This window comes from Lontra canadensis, unplaced genomic scaffold (assembly GCF_010015895.1).
Source record: "Lontra canadensis isolate GAN:19392208 unplaced genomic scaffold, GSC_riverotter_1.0 scaffold154, whole genome shotgun sequence".
In the NCBI taxonomy this organism is placed as follows: domain Eukaryota; kingdom Metazoa; phylum Chordata; class Mammalia; order Carnivora; family Mustelidae; genus Lontra; species Lontra canadensis.
Window position 1 is genome coordinate 475173 of NW_022631148.1, and position 14071 is coordinate 489243.

The following is a 14071-nucleotide window of genomic DNA, read 5'->3' on the forward strand; positions in this document are numbered from 1 at the left end:
AACATTAACCCAGAGTGGTCAGCACAAGTCCTCAGAGTCCCCGGAGCGGACACACTATGGCGCACATCCGAGGCCTGTGGGCAGTGGGCTGCCTGGCCCTCGCTGTCCTGTTGAGCCTGGTGCGCAGCCAGCATGGTAAGGGGGCTTGGAGGCTGGGACTGGCTGGCAGGTCGGGATGCGGGCGCATGGGCCCGGGTCTGCTGGCTTGACTGAGAACAACAGGGCCAAGGCCCAGGTGGGTCTCAGCCTACAGTACACGACTTCGGGAAGGAGTCGGGTGCTCAGGTCTGGATGGACCGGGACTGCTTCTCTCCTGCCATATGGGGAGCGGAGCAGGTTCTCTAGGGAATGGAGGGGAGCTGGGGGGCTACTGTTGGCAGGCTTTTGGGTCCTGCCACCATCCCAGGCATCCCCGTGTGGAAGCCAGGAGGGCAGGCTAGGTGGGCTTCCTGCCCCCACGTTGGCCACGACTGCCTGGCTCATGGGGGCCACTGTCCCACACCCCTCCTACTGCAGTGTTCCTGGCCCCTCAGCAAGCATTGTCGCTGCTCCGGCGGGTCCCGCGCGCCAACAGTGGCTTCCTGGAGGAGGTGCGCAAGGGGAACCTGGAGCGAGAGTGTGTGGAGGAGCTGTGCAGCCACGAGGAGGCTTTTGAGGCCCTGGAGTCTGTCATCATCACGGTGAGGGGCGGGTTCTGCAGCGCCGGGTCAGGTCGAGGCGGGGGTGGTGGGTGAGGTCCCTCTAGGTGGGCCCTCTCCAGGACCACAGAAGGGCAGGGGTGTCCCAGCTCTTCAGCTGTTGGTGACAATGTCCCCTTGGGCCTCATTTCACTGGGCTGCCAAGATGAGGGACCTCAGCCATTCTTTTTTTTTTTTTTTTTTTAAGATTTTATTTATTTGACAGAGAGAGAGACAGCCAGAGAGGGAACACAAGCAGGGGGAGTGGGAGAGGGGGAAGCAGGCTTCTTGCTGAGCAGGGAGCCCGATGCGGGGCTCGACCCCAGGACCCTGGGATCATGACCTGAGCCGAAGGCAGACGCTTAACAACTGAGCCACCCAGGTGCCCTCTCAGCCGTTCTGGAAGGTCCTGACCCCTGGGCTGTGTCAAGGTCTGGCAGCCTAGTGAGGCTCCAGGCCATCGGGGGCCCCTCTGTCTTCTGATGTCTGTCTGCACTGGGGTCTCTGGAGGCTCCGGCCCGCATGGCCGCTCAGCCTCAGCCCTGCTGCTATTGTGGGGTGTGGGACTCCAGCGAGGCCTCAGGGTTCCGGGAGCTCTGTGCGGCCTTTCCCTTCCTCAGGGCTCTGCCTGGGCCCCACGCGCCCCCTTCTCCGGCCTAGCCCACCTGTGGGAACCCTTTTGGTTGGCAGGGGGGCTCCCCTCTCCTCAAATCCTCCTCTCCCCAGTGGGCTTGGGCTTCTGGAAACAAAAGTAAGAAACTACCACAAACCTCCCCAGAGCCTGCCCCCTGCATGATCAGGGTAAGGGAAAGAGGAAAGTATGAGGAGAAGAGATAAAGTCTACTGAAAAAATGAAACGAAACAGGACATGCCACAGCCTCATGCCAGCTCTTGTTTTTCAGGAGGTGTTCTGGAGCAAGTACACAGGTGAGTGCTGGGAAGGGTTTGCTCCTGGAGGGGGTTCCTGGGCACCCCAGTGAGAGAATGTTCTACTCTGGAGAATCTTCTGGTCCATCTAGTGATCCATTTCTCCACCCATGCCCCTTTCCTCCCTTCCTCCCTCCATCCCTCGGTTCCTTGCCTCTGTCTCTCCACCTCTCTGTCTCTGCACTTTGTTCCACTCACCCTTGACTCGAATCCCTCCTGTCCCTACCCCAATCACAAAAGTGTTTCTGGGTCTTTTTCAGCTTGTGAGTCGGTGAGGAAGCCTCGAGAAAAGCTCATTGAATGTCTGGATGGTGAGGAGCCGAGGCGGTGGTGGGGGCCAGGGTGGGAGCGGGCAGCCTGGGAGAAGAGCAGAGTGGGGTGGGCCAGGAAGTGCGGCCCCGTGTCTGACCTTGCCGTTCTGTTTCTGAAGTCAAGGACAAATCCTTGCATCAGGCTCTGTGCCTGGCAGTGAGGAAGAGGATTCCTGTTGGAGGAACAAATGCATGAATGGATGAGGAATTCATTCTCATGAGAGCCCCTGCCAGTCTCTCTTCCCCACCTCCAGGGCAGATCCCCGATGAGGTCACATTCATTCTCCAGAACCTTGTGTGACTCCCCATTGCCTCCAGAATAAAGCACAAGCTTCTTAGCCCGGCAAACTTGGCCAGTTCTGGCCTTAACCTTCCCTTCTGGCCTTATCTTCCATTGCACCAACCATGGGCCCAGACCTCCAGCTACTCTGACCTCAAGCACTTCTCTGAACATGGCAGGATGCATCTACCTCCCAGCCTTTGCTTTCATTGTCACCTTCCCCTGGAGCAGCTATCACCATTTCCTGCAAACTTCCCCGTCCTTTAAGGTCTAGTTCAAATGCCACCACCTTGCTGAACCTGCAAGGGGTCTCCCCCCTCCTCCCCAGTCTTCTGAATACAACTTTAATCTAACACTAGACCCCAGCTCTTGATAACTCTTTATCCACCGGCCGTGCTTTAATTTGTTAAATAACCTCTCCAACAGACATTTTACTCAGCCCTTGCTATGTACCAGGCACTGTGTCAGGTGCTGGGCATTTTAAGAGAATGAAGGAGCTCCCCCATCTCATAAGGAAACAAAAATCCAAAGTACCCAGTGTGATCGCTGGAAAAGCTCTGTTGCAAAGGCCCTGACCTGAGGAGCTCTGATGACAAGACAGGCAGACCAGGGTCGGATTAGAATGACCTTGTTTGCTTTGTCATCCCACTGGCCACGAGAAGCCACGACTCTAAGCTCCATGAAGGCAGGGAGCTACCTTGATTCTGTTTATTCATTGCTATGTCCTTAGTGCCTGGCACAGTGTCTGGCCCCCGGTTGTCACGTGGACGGTGGGCACTCAGTGAGATTTAGTGAGTGCTGTGAGATAGACTGGCGGACGGCTGGGTGCGGAGGAGGTAGCTGAGGATACGCGGGTTGAGGGTCACGGAGCAGAGGTAGCCTGGCGGAGGCGGACAGACAGGACTCTGCTAAGTGAGAGGGGACAGAGCCGCAGGGAGAGAGACCGAGGCTGGGATCTCTGCAGGCAGCTGTGCGGAAGGTCTGGGTATGAACTACCGGGGGAACGTGAGCGTCACCCGCTCGGGCATCGAGTGTCAGCTCTGGAGGAGTCGCTACCCACATAAGCCTGAGTGAGTGACAGGCTGGCCCTGCGGCCAGGGGGGCGGAGAGCGTGGGGCTGGGAGACCCCGGATGGGTGGTGCTGCTGCTGAGCAATTTCCTATTCCAGAATCAACTCTACCACCCACCCGGGGGCAGACCTACAGGAGAACTTCTGCCGTAACCCGGATGGCAGCAGCACTGGGCCCTGGTGCTACACCACAGATCCCACTGTTCGGAGGGAGGAGTGCAGCGTCCCTGTCTGCGGTGAGCTGGGGAGGGCTGGGCGGTCTGTGGCTAAGGTGAAGGGTCTCCAGAGGGCCTGGCAACCTGGGACTGGAAGCCAGATCCTGGCTACCTTCAAGCATGGGTTAGTCATTTCAACATATTTGGGCCCATGGGGCAGTGATGGCAGGAGACCTGAGAGAGCTGGCCCCCTGCTGCCTCCCCGTCTTTGCTTCTTTGTTTCTGTTTTTTTTTTTTTTTTTTAAAGATTTTATTTATTTATTTGCAGAGAGAGACACAGTGAGAGAGAGAACACAAGCAGGGGGAGTGGGAGAGGGAGAAGCAGGCTTTCTGCTGAGCACGGAGCCCGATGAGGGGCTCAATCCCAGGACCCTGGGATCATGACCTGAGCCAAAAGCAGATGCTTACTGACTGAGCCACCCAGGCACCTCTTTGCTTCCTTGTGACCCAGGCTGTGGTTCATTCCAAATATGCTTTCCTTCCTGCTGGAGGCCCTCTTCCCTCCAGGAAGCCCTCCCCTAACCATTTCAGGGCACGTGCCTTTTTCTGAGCACCGCAGAGCAAAGCTCATAGTGCCCGGGCCCGCATAATGTTGCCCTTGTTCTTTCACATGATGCGTCAGTGCGCTCTGGCCACAACAATGCTGCGAAACCCACAAAATCACAAACCACCACAAAAGCTCAGGGCCATACACCCATAAGCATTTCTTTCTTGTGTCTGAGGGCCGGTCGGGCAGCTGAGCGGCTGCGCTTTCCTGTGTCTGCGGCGGCCGCTAATGTGGGCTGAGCTTGGCTGCTGGTTCTGCTTCCACCAATGGGGTCCCGCTGAGATGGCTCCCCATGTGGGTTGGGTCCCGGTCTGCTCCACATTACTCATCCTGGGGCTGAGGCTGAAAGGCACCGTCTCCCAGGGGGATGGCAGAGGCCAAAAAACTATACGGAAACACACAGTGTGTCTCAAGGCCTAGGCTCGGAACTGGTGCACCGTTCTGCCCACATTCCATTGGCCAGAGTGAGCCTCGTGCTCCAGGCCAAAGTCACACCTTTGCCTGCAAAACCACAGGGCAGAGGATGAGGATTGAGGCGGGAAAAAGAATTAGTGCCCGCACTCAACCCACCAAATAGGGGCTGGTGTTCTTTGTCCTCCGTGCATCGCAGTTGGGTCCCGGGACAGGTCTTACAGCAAGTCACCAGTCATGGTAACAAAAGCCATATACCAAGCCTGCCCACGGCCACTGCCCCGCAGGCCCGCGGAAACCGCCTGCTGCGCGTGTAGGCAGCCACAGTCCCCACTACTTTTTCTGCTCTGCCGCTACAGAAATAGACTCCTTCTGTAAAGACTCCGGGCAGTCACTACTAGCAGATTACAGATAGCCCAGGAGGTGAAGCCCGGTCGTTCTCTCTGACTCATGATGCACCAGATACAGCATGTGTTTTGTTTAACTCTCTCGACAACCCTGCAAGAACATACGGGTCACGCCTTTTATAGGCAAGTGAGGTCAGAGAGGTCGAGTTACCTGAGGTCACATAGGAAGAAGGTGTGGCAAGGCAGGGAGTCAAACTCTGACCCCCTTGCCGCGTGGTGTCCCACCCCACCTACTCTGTTCCCCTGCATCCCCACCCACCAGGCCAGGGGGGCGTCACTGTGCCCCTAACCCCACGCTCCGGAGGCTCCACCGTGAATCTGTCACCCCCATCGGAGGCCTGCATCCCTGAGCGTGGCCGGTACTACCAGGGTCGCCAGGCGGTGACCGCGCATGGGTCCCCCTGCCTGGCCTGGGCCAGCAGTCAGGCCAAGGCCCTGAGCAAGGACCAGGACTTCAACCCTGCTGTGTCGCTGGTGGAGAACTTCTGCCGCAACCCGGACGGGGACGAGGAGGGCGCGTGGTGTTACGTGTCGGAGGAGCCTGGTGGCTTCGAGTACTGCGACCTGGACTACTGCGGTGAGGCGGGGTGGGGGCCTGAGGCGGGGGGCGGGGCCTGGGGCGGGGCCGAGCGGTAAGCACTGCCCCCGGGGGCAGGGCGGCCCCGCCGCTTGGGGGCGCGGTCCGCTGCAGCCCAGGCTCTGGGTAGTGGGGCGGGCCTGGCCCCCCGCGCAGCTGAACCCGCTCCCGCCCGACGCCGAGTTCCCGACGACGCCTGGCGCTGAGCTCTCACCCAAGGGCTTTCAAGGTCTCCCGGAGGTGGGGGGGGGGTGCTGCGCGCGGGCTGGCTTGGCCAGGCCCCAGCCGTGCCTGCTCCCCCCAGAGGAGCCGGTGGAGGAGGTGGATGAGGACGCGCTGTCGGTGGACCCGGACGCGGCCATCGAGGGGCGCACCGGTGAGGGGGAGTTCCAGCCCTTCTTCAACGAGAAGACCTTTGGCGCCGGGGAGGCAGGTGAGGTGACGATGGCGGCGGGGCGGGGGGGGGGGCGGGGGGGGGGGCGGGCTGCCCCTCACACCTGGCTTGCTGTGCAGACTGTGGGCTGCGGCCTCTGTTCGAGAAGAAGTTGGTGAAGGACAAAACGGAACACGAGCTTCTGGAATCCTACATCGACGGGCGCATCGTGAAGGGTTGGGACGCGGAGGTTGGCCTTGCACCCTGGTGCGTCCTAGGGGCAGCCCCCAGAGTCCCCGCTGGGGCTGCCCTTCTCTCACAGGCCTGGGCTTCCCAGATGATGACAGCCCGCACCCCTCTGAGATTAGGGCTGTTGCTTCTCACATGCAGAAGGCAAAGCTGAGGCCCTGAGAGCTTAAGGGTTCTGACCCCGGAGCTGTGCCAGGCTGTGCAAATTCTGGACTTGTGGAAGCTGGGGAGGGGTGCAGAAAGCAGAAGGCAGCCCCTCCGTATCATGTGGAGGCCCGGGTCCGCCAGGGCAGCCAGCTCAACCTGGGGTCTGGGCCCAATGAGCACCTCTGTCCAGTGCTTAAACCTGGGACTTTCTTTCTTTCTTTTTAAAAAGATTTTATTTATTTATTTGACAGAGATCACAAGTAGGCAGAGAGGCAGGCAGAGAGAGAGGAGGAAGCAGGCTCCCCGCTAAGCAGAGAGCCCGATGCGGGGCTCGATCCCAGGACCCTGGAATTAGGACCTGAGCCAAAGGCAGAGGCTTAACCCACTGAGTCACCCAGGCGCCCCAAGCTGGGACTTTTTTTTTTGTTTGTTTGTTTTTTTAAAGATTTTATTTATTTGACAGAGAGAAGCACAGCGAGAGGGGGAACATAAGCAGAGAGAGTGGGAGAGGGAGAAGCAGACTTCCTGCTTAGCAGGGAGCCCGATGCGGGGCTCGATCCCAGGACCCTGGGATCATGCTCTGAGCCGCAGGCAGACGCTTAATGACTGAGCTACCCAGGTGCCCCCAACCTGGGACTTTCTACTTTAGCGCAGCCCCCCAGCTCCTCATGCTTCTCACTCCCCCTCCCAGGCAGGTGATGCTTTTCCGGAAGAGTCCCCAGGAGCTGCTGTGTGGGGCCAGCCTCATCAGTGACCGCTGGGTCCTCACTGCTGCCCACTGTCTCCTGTACCCACCTTGGGACAAGAACTTCACCGAGAATGACCTTCTGGTGCGCATCGGCAAGCACTCCCGCACTAGGTACAGAATGAGGGGGCCCGTGGGTGTCTGTCAGGGGTCAGAGTCCTCCAGAGTGACCATGAAGGGTTCTGGTGGCTCTGGGGCATGTGGGATATGTCTGTACACGGCCCACAGTAGAAAACCCAGCAGACTCTGCTGGAAAGGCCATTTGGCCATGTCTGGACTGAGGCTTGAAGACAGACGGGCTTTGCAGAGAGTGAAGTCCTGTCTGTTTGCCCCAGCTCCTCTGCAGGCACCAGCATGTGGCCCAGGTGTGAGCTCAGAATGGAGGCTGTTTGCATCAGGGCTCCAGCCTGTGTTCTTCCCGCACCTGCTGGGGCTCTCTGACTCCGAAGCCCAGAGCAGCTTCAGGCCGGGAGACAGGGCCAGGGCAGGAGGCAGCCCTCTCCCCTCACCTGTGGCCCAAGGGTCACCCCGATTCCTGGGCCCTGAGTGCAGGCAGGAACTGGCTGCTCCTCACCAGGAGGCTTACTGCTTCCCCATTTCCCTCTTTGCGCAGGTATGAGCGAAGCATTGAGAAGATCTCCATGCTGGAAAAGATCTACATCCACCCCAGGTACAACTGGAAGGAGAACCTGGACCGAGACATAGCCCTGCTAAAACTCAAGAAGCCCGTCATCTTCAGCGACTACATCCACCCCGTGTGCCTGCCTGACAAGGAAACTGCAATCAGGTGGGCGCTGGAGGGCGTGGGGGATGGGGGCGCCCAGGGCTGAGTTCTGGGCCCAGCGGACCCTTCCCTTTCCAGGCCTCAGGGGCTTGGAGGAAACCCAGAAGTTCTTTGCGCACCACTGTTTGAGATTCTGGTCTCCAAGGGACAGTGTTGGGGCCGGGATGTGGGTGGGGGGGACTTCTGGAAGGGTTGGTTCTCATGAGGTCCTTCTCCCTTCCCCCCAAAGACTGCTCCGCGCCGGATACAAAGGTCGGGTGACCGGCTGGGGCAACCTGAAGGAGTTGTGGACGTACAGCGTCACCGAGGTACAGCCCAGCGTCCTGCAGGTGGTGAACCTGCCCATCGTGGAGCGGCCGGTGTGCAAGGCCTCCACGCGGATACGCATCACCGACAACATGTTCTGTGCCGGCAAGTGCCCTGGGAGCGTCTGGGCCTCTGCTGGGGGTGTGGGGGGCTGGAGACGTGGGAAGGGCGCAGACCTAGTCAGGTCCTGGATCTGGTCACTGATAAGTCAAATGGCTTTGGGCAAAGTTGCATAAACTTTTGGAGGCTCAGTTTCTTCATCTGTGAGATGGGAATGCAAGTCTCTGTCCCATGAGGTTGTAGGAGGGCTAAATGAGGTAGTAGATCTAGTAAGGTGCTAGGCATGGTGCTAGTCACTGGTTCCATCATCCATCTGTGTGAGTCCAGATACCAGCATGAGGCCATGGGTGGGGGCAAAGCCCTGTTCCTTCAGTCATTCAGCAAATAATTTTTGAATGCCTGTTGTGATCAGTATTTACAAGGACCCAAACACAATGCCTTTGTCCTCACAGAGCTTCCTTCCTAGGAGGGAGTGTCCATAAGCAGATGTAGAATCTAGCAGGAAGTAAAATAAAGCAGAGTAAGGGAGAGAGAGCTGGGGACAGGGCAGTCCAAATAGAGTGGTTGGATAAGCCTAGAGACGGTCTCTCTGAGACGAGATGTGAAGAAGTGAGCTAGTCTAGAGCAAGTGCATTCCAGGGTGAGGGAGAGCAGATGCAAAGGCCTTGGGGCAGGAGCCTGCTTAGGGTGTCTGAGGAACAGTGGGGAGCCGGTGTGGCTGGAGTACAGAAAACACTGGCAGGGCAGCAGTAGATGAGGGGAGGGAGGTGGGCAGGCATAGGATGGCAGTTATCTTTGTCAAAATAGCTAACCAGCTGTCCCTACACCATTTAAAAAAAATTGTATCTTTGCCCCAGGTAATTTGATTTTTTAAAAAGATTTGATTTTATTTATTTGTTATTTTTATTTATTTTTTAAAAAGATTTTATTTATTTGACAGAGAGAGATCACAAGTAGGCAGAGAGGCAGGGAGAGAGAGTGGAGGAAGCAGGCCCCCCTGATAAGCAGAGAGCCCGATGCAGGACTCGATCCCAGGACCCTGGGATCATAACCTGAGCTGAAGGCAGAGGCTTTAACCGCTGAGCCACCCAGGCACCCCTATTTGTTATTTTTAAAAAAGATTTACTTATTTTATTCTAGAGAAAGAGAGCAGGAGCAGGGGGAGGGGCAGAGAGAGGGGAGAAGAGAGAGCCCCAAGCAGACTCCGTGCTGAGTGCAGGGCCCGATGTGGGGCTCTATTCCACAACCCTGAGATCAGGACCTGAGCTGAGATCAAGAGTCAGATGCTTAACTGAGCCACCCGGACACCACTTTTAAGATTTTATTTTATTTTATTTATTTATTTTTAAAGATTTTATTTATTTCTTTGACAGAGAGGGAGACATCACAAGTAGGCAGAGAGGCAGGCAGAGAGAGAGAGGCAAGCAGGCTCTCTGTTGAGCAGAAAGCCTGATTCGGGGCTCAATCCTAGGACCCTGAGATCATGACCTGAGCCAAAGGCAGAGGCTTAACCCACTGAGCCATCCAGGTGCCCCTAAAATTTTATTTTTAAGTAATCGCTATACCCAGCATGGGGCTCACAGCTACCACTCCAAGGTCAAGAGTCACGTGCTCCATTGATTGAGCCGCCAGGCAACCCTGATTTTTTTTTTTTTTTAAGTAATCTCTACAGCCAATATAGGGCTCGAACTCATGACCCCAAGATCAAGAATCCCGTGCTCTACCGACTGCCCCAGTAATTTGAGATGTCACATTTCTCACATACACAGGCTTCTATTTGTACTTAAGTCCGTTTCTATTAGAAGATACTCTATGTGGTTCTCCTGGTCTATTGTCTGTTCTAGTAAAGCACTGTCTTGTTTTGCTTACAGAGGCTTTAGATTATGTTTTAGTATCTGGTAGGGTTTGTGGTTTCTTGCAGTTTTTCTTTCCAGTGTTTTCCTGGTAATTCTTGCGTGTTTATTTTTCCATATGAACTTGGGTGTCCACTCGTCTAGCTCCATAAATAAAAGCTGTTGGATATTTTTGTTGGGAGTGTTAAATTTATGAAGTATTTTGGGAGGACTGACATCTTTTTGATGTTGAGCCATTCTTTTCAAGGACAAGAAATGTCTGCTCATTTGCTCAAGTCTATATTGTATCTTTCTAGAGTACTGCCATATATTATGATTTTTTCTCCTTACCCCCTTATTTTAAATATTTGTGTTTCTTGAGTAAATTAGTGAGTGGTTCCAAAAGCAAACAAGATATCTAGGAATTTGACTTTTCAGTTAGGCCTGATGCTTTTCAATTCTGTACCTCGTTAATTTCTCCTTTAATCTTGAAAGGTGTTTTCTTCTTTATGCTTTCTTTTGTTTTAGTTTGTTGTTCTCTTTCTAGCTTTTTGAGCTGACAATACGGTTAATTTATTTTTGTTCTTTAATTTTTACTGAGTAGGGCTATGCCTTTTCCTCTGTTCACAGAAAACACTATGTAGTGTTTTCATTATTATTTTTTGGAAAATCTGTAATTTCAGTTTGTATCCCTCTTTCACCCAAGAGCTGTTTAGTAGGAGGTTTTTAAGTTTCCAGCTTGGAGGGCCCTTTTATGTTTCAATTTTGGTAGTCATTTTGAGTTTTGCCACACTGTGCTCTGAGAGTATTATTTGTAATATTTCTACTTTATGAAACTGATTTTTTTTTTTTGCAAGAGAGCTGTTTGATCAATTTTTGTGACTGTTATGTGTATACTGGAGATGTGTAGGTATGTTCTCGGTTATCCATGTGTAAAGTTTAATTCATATCCAGAAAGTACCAAAAAAAAGTACCTTATCACTTGTTATTATTTTTGTCATTTATTTTTATTTATTTATTTTTAAAGGTTTTATTTTTCAGTAATTTCTACATCCAATATGGGGCTTGAACTTACAACCCTAAGATCAAGAGGCACGTGCTCCACTGACTGAGCCAGCCAGGTGTCCCCATTTAGGTCATTTATATCCTTATTTATTTTCAGTTCACTTGATCTGTCTTATACTGTGTTCGTGTTAAATTCTGCTAATGTACTTCTGTCTCCTTGAATTGCTTTATAAATGTGGTTGCTGTGCTGGTCAGTGCAGATTCATAACTGTTCATTCATTGCGAATTGTGGCTTTTAGCATTAAAAGTGTACTTCTTCACATTATTTTCAATTTCAGGATCACTGTCTCTACTGTGTTGTTTCCATTAACCTGATATACCTTGTCCAGCCCATTACTTTTAACCTCTGTGAATCACTTTGTTTTGTCTTTTATATCCAGCATAGTTGGGTCTTGCTTTTTGCGAGTCAAACTAAAAATCTTTTTCTTTTTTAATAGGTGAGTTAAGCCCATTCCTATTTATTGATGTGATTGAATAAGTATTAATTCATATTATTTTGTAATTATGTTTCATCTGCTCTGCTTTTTCCCTGTGCAATCTTTTTTTGTGTGTTTTTAAATATACATATTTAGGAAGGTTTGCATTTTTGTTTCAGTGATTATCTTTGGGCTCCTACCTTTTTGAAATGCCCATAGTTCCTCTTTCTTTCTTTCTTTCTCTTTTTTTAGTAAAGATTTTATTTATTTATTTGTGGGAGAGAGAGTGAGAGAGAGCATGAGAGGGGAGAAGGTCAGAGGGAGAAGCAGACTCCCCTTAAAGCTGGGATCCTGAATTGAGACTCGATCCAGAGACTCCAGGATCATGACCTGAGCCGAAGGCAGTTGCTTAACCAACTGAGCCACCCAGGCACCCAGTTCCTTCTTTTCTTATATGACCTTTAAATTGTTCACTCCCATCTATTGGCTATACAGCAGTCAGGGAGTTTACTTTCCTCTTTCAAAATCTTTGATATTTTTATTTTTTATTTTTTAAAAGATTTATTTATTTATTTATTTATTTGACAGAGAGAGAGAGAGATCACAAGTAGGCAGAGAGGCAGGCAGAGAGGGTGGGGGAAGCAGGCTCCCTGCTGAGCAGAGAGCCCGATGCGGGGCTCGATCCCAGGACCCTGAGATTATGACCTGAGCCGAAGGCAGAGGCTTTAACCCACTGAGGCACCCAGGCCCGTGGATCTTTGATATTTTTAGATGCATTTTTTTCTGCTTGTCAGAACAGTTAATCAGCCTTTTTGCTGAAGCTCCCATCACTTGGTTGGATGAAGCTTGTCTTTTAGTAGATGCTCCAACAATGGTTACGGGTGTAGACTTTCCTGTTTCCATGTGTTTACAATTGTTCTTCTGTTGTCTTGACACCTTAAGCTCTGCTTGGCTGCATATAAAATCCGTGGCTTACATTTCCTTTTTTTTTTTTAAGTATGCCTTTGTTGTTGCTTACTTTGTATGTTGTTTTTGAAAAATCAGATGCTGGAGTAATTCTTTGGAACTTGTAAGGTGTTTGGTCTCTTGCTTGGAGGCCTTGAGGGCTTTTTCCTTCATCCTGAAGTTTTTCTGGGCTCTGTCTCAGAGTGGAGAGCTTCGGGCAGTCTGGTCAGCAGCCCAGTGTGGCCCCTTTCAGCATACATACACCCCCAAATCTTATTTCCGTGAAGTTTTCTTGGATTATATCATAAATATTAGTTTTATTCCGTGGTTTTATTTTTCTTTTTGAGAGATTCAGATTTCTTTCTTGGGCTGAATTCCATTTCAGCCTCTTTCTGCTTTGCATTTCTTGCTATTGTTTTGTCCATTTATTTCTAAAATTTTTGGATTTCTGATGCAAGGCGTTTGTTACAGCGTACAAACTGGCTTGAGGAAATTTAATTCGGTTATAGTTTTCTTCTATTTCATGGTGGTGTTTTGGGGGACAATTTTTGTTAGCTGAGGTGTTTTTTTCGTATATTTTTGGTTTGTTTTCCTGTAGCATCTTGGTGCGGATCGATTTAGTTGCCATTCACACGTGTTCAGGGTCATTTACAAGATTCCGATTCAGCCACACCCACTTCTTTTATCCAGCAGATATTTACAGCCTCATCTCCACATGAGTGTTAACTATTAGATGCATAATTAAATATATTAAATTGATTTGAAGTTTGGGTGTTCTCTGTATTCTGGTGATGATGATGATGATCGTGTGTGTGTGTGTGTGTGTGTGTGTGTGTGTATCTGGCTTCTGTTGGTCTTCACGTTGTTCCATATTCTTTATGGAGGGTATGAGGGCGATTTTGGATAAAGGCAACTGCCGTTATCCTCAAGCCACCGGTAGGTCTAACGTATTTTCTTTTTAAGTCCTTCTGCCTGTTGAGTAGTGAATGGATTGTGGGTGGAGGAGAGTAGAATTCAGGAAACTTGTCCAGGGGAGAGGTACACGTGGTGTGACTGGGGCGGAAGCGGTGAGAAGTGGCTGGTTGGGATGTGTGTCGAAGATGGAGCTGAGAGGCCGAGCCGAAGGACTGCGTGTGTGGGGTAAGAGAACGAGGCGTCGAGGAGGACCACAAAGGGTCAAGTGTACACTCGCCAACTCGCTCTCTTCAGGGCGAGTGTGGGAGAGTGAGCTCTGCGCCTAAGCCCTGCTGTTCTCTCTCAAGGTTTCAAGCCCAATGAAGGGAACAGAGGGGACGCTTGTGAAGGTGACAGTGGGGGACCCTTTGTCATGAAGGTAAGCATCGCTAAAGGCTAGGAGGGCGGGGAGATCTTCTGGGGGCGGGGAGGCGTAAGGAGGGACTGTTTTCAGAAATGGTTGCCTGACAGGGTACTGCTGCCATGCTGTGGATTTACCCTCTTGGAAACCCCATGTTTCTTCCTCAGAGCCCCTTTAACAACCGCTGGTATCAAATGGGCATCGTCTCATGGGGTGAAGGCTGTGACAGGGATGGAAAATACGGCTTCTACACACACGTGTTCCGCCTGAAGAAGTGGCTACAGAAGGTCATCGATCAGTCTGGAAGTTAGGGGGCGGTTCACTGCAAAGTCATAGAAACCAATCCAGCAGGATTATTTTTGTGGTTTGTTCCTAAAGCTATATGGTTCCAATAAAAGTGGCTGTCAACAAGC

At 52.0% G+C, this 14071-nt stretch overlaps 1 protein-coding gene across 1 annotated transcript; it reads left to right on the forward strand.

The window, feature by feature from the left end:
* Nucleotides 1-14071, forward strand: F2 (coagulation factor II, thrombin). Its single transcript, XM_032844657.1, has 14 exons — nucleotides 1-135; nucleotides 517-680; nucleotides 1580-1604; nucleotides 1865-1915; nucleotides 3160-3265; nucleotides 3364-3500; nucleotides 5107-5421; nucleotides 5726-5854; nucleotides 5935-6061; nucleotides 6882-7049; nucleotides 7549-7722; nucleotides 7949-8130; nucleotides 13606-13676; nucleotides 13826-14071. The coding sequence occupies exons 1-14, from the start codon at nucleotides 57-59 to the stop codon at nucleotides 13967-13969; spliced, it is 1872 nt and encodes a 623-aa protein (XP_032700548.1). The 5' UTR covers nucleotides 1-56; the 3' UTR covers nucleotides 13970-14071.